The 2,000-nt window shown below is 41.5% G+C and overlaps 1 protein-coding gene across 1 annotated transcript; it reads left to right on the forward strand.

Annotated features, from left to right (window-relative positions):
- The first annotated feature begins 269 nt into the window (after positions 1–269).
- Positions 270–956, forward strand: LOC149842754 (vacuolar iron transporter homolog 2-like). Its single transcript, XM_090000732.1, has one exon. The coding sequence runs from the start codon at positions 270–272 to the stop codon at positions 954–956; it is 687 nt and encodes a 228-aa protein (XP_089856858.1).
- Positions 957–2,000: the final 1,044 nt, after the last annotated feature.

Below are 2,000 nucleotides of genomic sequence, written 5' to 3' on the forward strand. Positions count from 1 at the left end.
GAATAAATGTAATCCGCAAAGATAGGCTTAAAAATCGTCAACTTGGTCATCGTAGCTATCTATCTGGTGCACCCTCTTTCTATTTTCCCTCCTAACAAGGCGTGTGTCAGCCACACTTCCCCCCTCACTTTTCCCACCTTCTCCTCATTTTACTGCTTTCCCTTCTATAAATAGTCATCCATTGGGCGTGTGCTCTCCACATTCACAACTCTCTCTCTCTCTCTCTCTTGCTTTTCAAAAACACCCACCAACCTCTCTCTGTCAAGAAGATGTCTTTCCATCAACAACCTCCTCCAGCCCTGCAACAAAACTCCACGGTTCATGCCGCTATATCACCAGAAATAATTGTGACTGTACCACCCTTGGAGGTGGAACACAAGGAAAACAAGCCAATTGACTACTCGCAGCGAGCACAGTGGCTCCGGGCTGCCGTGCTCGGTGCGAACGACGGCCTCGTCTCTGTATCGTCCCTCATGATCGGTGTAGGCGCAGTCAACCAAACGGCTCGAGCCATGGTCGTGTCGGGTCTCGCCGGGCTCGTTGCGGGTGCATGCAGCATGGCCATAGGAGAGTTTGTCTCTGTCTACTCACAACTAGACATCGAGGTGGCGCAGATAGAGAGGGAGAAGGCCTCCGGCAAGGAAGCCGGTGGGGAGCCTGAGAACCTGCCGAAACCACTACAAGCTGCCGGTGCATCGGCTCTGGCATTCGCGGTTGGTGCAGTGCTGCCGCTGCTCGCCGCCGGGTTCATAGCCCAGCACTGGATCCGGATCGGGGTGGTGTCGGGGGTGTCGAGCTTGGCTCTGGCTGGATTCGGTGCGGCTGGGGCTGTGCTAGGAGGGTCCCCTGTGGCTCGGCCAACGATTAGGGTTTTGGTTGGAGGGTGGGCAGCCATGCTTGTTACTTTCGGCGTGCTTAGACTTTTTAGTTTTGCTTTCAAAACCTCTGTTGGCTGAGAGGCGCTTTTTTTTCTCCCTTTCAATCGTTTGTATCGTTTATTAATTTCCTTTGTTTGTATCAACAATACATATTCAGTCATATAATTAACGATTTCCCAAGCGCGCAACGTCTGTCAATATTTCTCATAATGATCTGGTTTTTGCTCTCTCTCTCTCTCTCTCTCTCTCTCTCTCTATATATATATATATATAGCTCCAACACAAACTTTTTTCTTGTGTTGTTTAATGATTAAAATTTATAATAAGGGAATTTTTTAAAAAGGCATCTAAAGTTTTGGGCATTAATAAAAAGCACCAAATTTTTGATTTATTTTTAAAAACACACCTAAAAATATCACGTACTATTGTCAAGTTTGTTGTTAAATGTGATGTAGAATTATCATTTTATCCTTAATATCATATTTTCAAAAATGCACTTAGGAGTCTTTTATGGGTTAAATAGTCAATTAACTCATTTAACTCATCTTGGGTTAGTGGTAACCTAAGTTAAATGGATGAAAGTTTTTTTTTCATTAACGGTACAAAAATTTAAATGTCTTTTTAAAAATTTCCCAAACTTAGGTGTATTTTTATTAATGCCCAAACTTTAGGTGTATTTTTAAAAAATTCCTTATAATAATTAACCTTGGGCATCTATATATCCTAACAAACTAACTACTTTGATCTGCTCGCATTTTTGTTGTTTCATAAATTCCTTTTCAGCAACCAGCTTGGTGATATCCCAAAAACAGAAAATAAAAATCATAGCTCTCTGCCAATATCCAGCCATTTTGAATGCTTAGTTGCATTTTGGGATATATAAAGAATAATAGCAACAACAACTCATTCTATCTTTACACGACCCTTTTCAACATATTTTTTGGGATTTCTCCAGTTACGATAAAATATGAATGCAACTTGACATTACCTTCTCATTTGATTGTTAAAAAAGAGAGGAAGTCCTTTGGTACTGCCACTGTTTAACTAATTAAAATGCCTTGAAAGGCAAAAGGTAGTCTCTAAGCATATGCTGTCGTTAAAGTTACCTCATAAATTTATTCT

This window comes from Nuphar pumila, chromosome 3, assembly GCF_984573655.1.
Source record: "Nuphar pumila chromosome 3, dmNupPumi1.hap1.1, whole genome shotgun sequence".
In the NCBI taxonomy this organism is placed as follows: domain Eukaryota; kingdom Viridiplantae; phylum Streptophyta; class Magnoliopsida; order Nymphaeales; family Nymphaeaceae; genus Nuphar; species Nuphar pumila.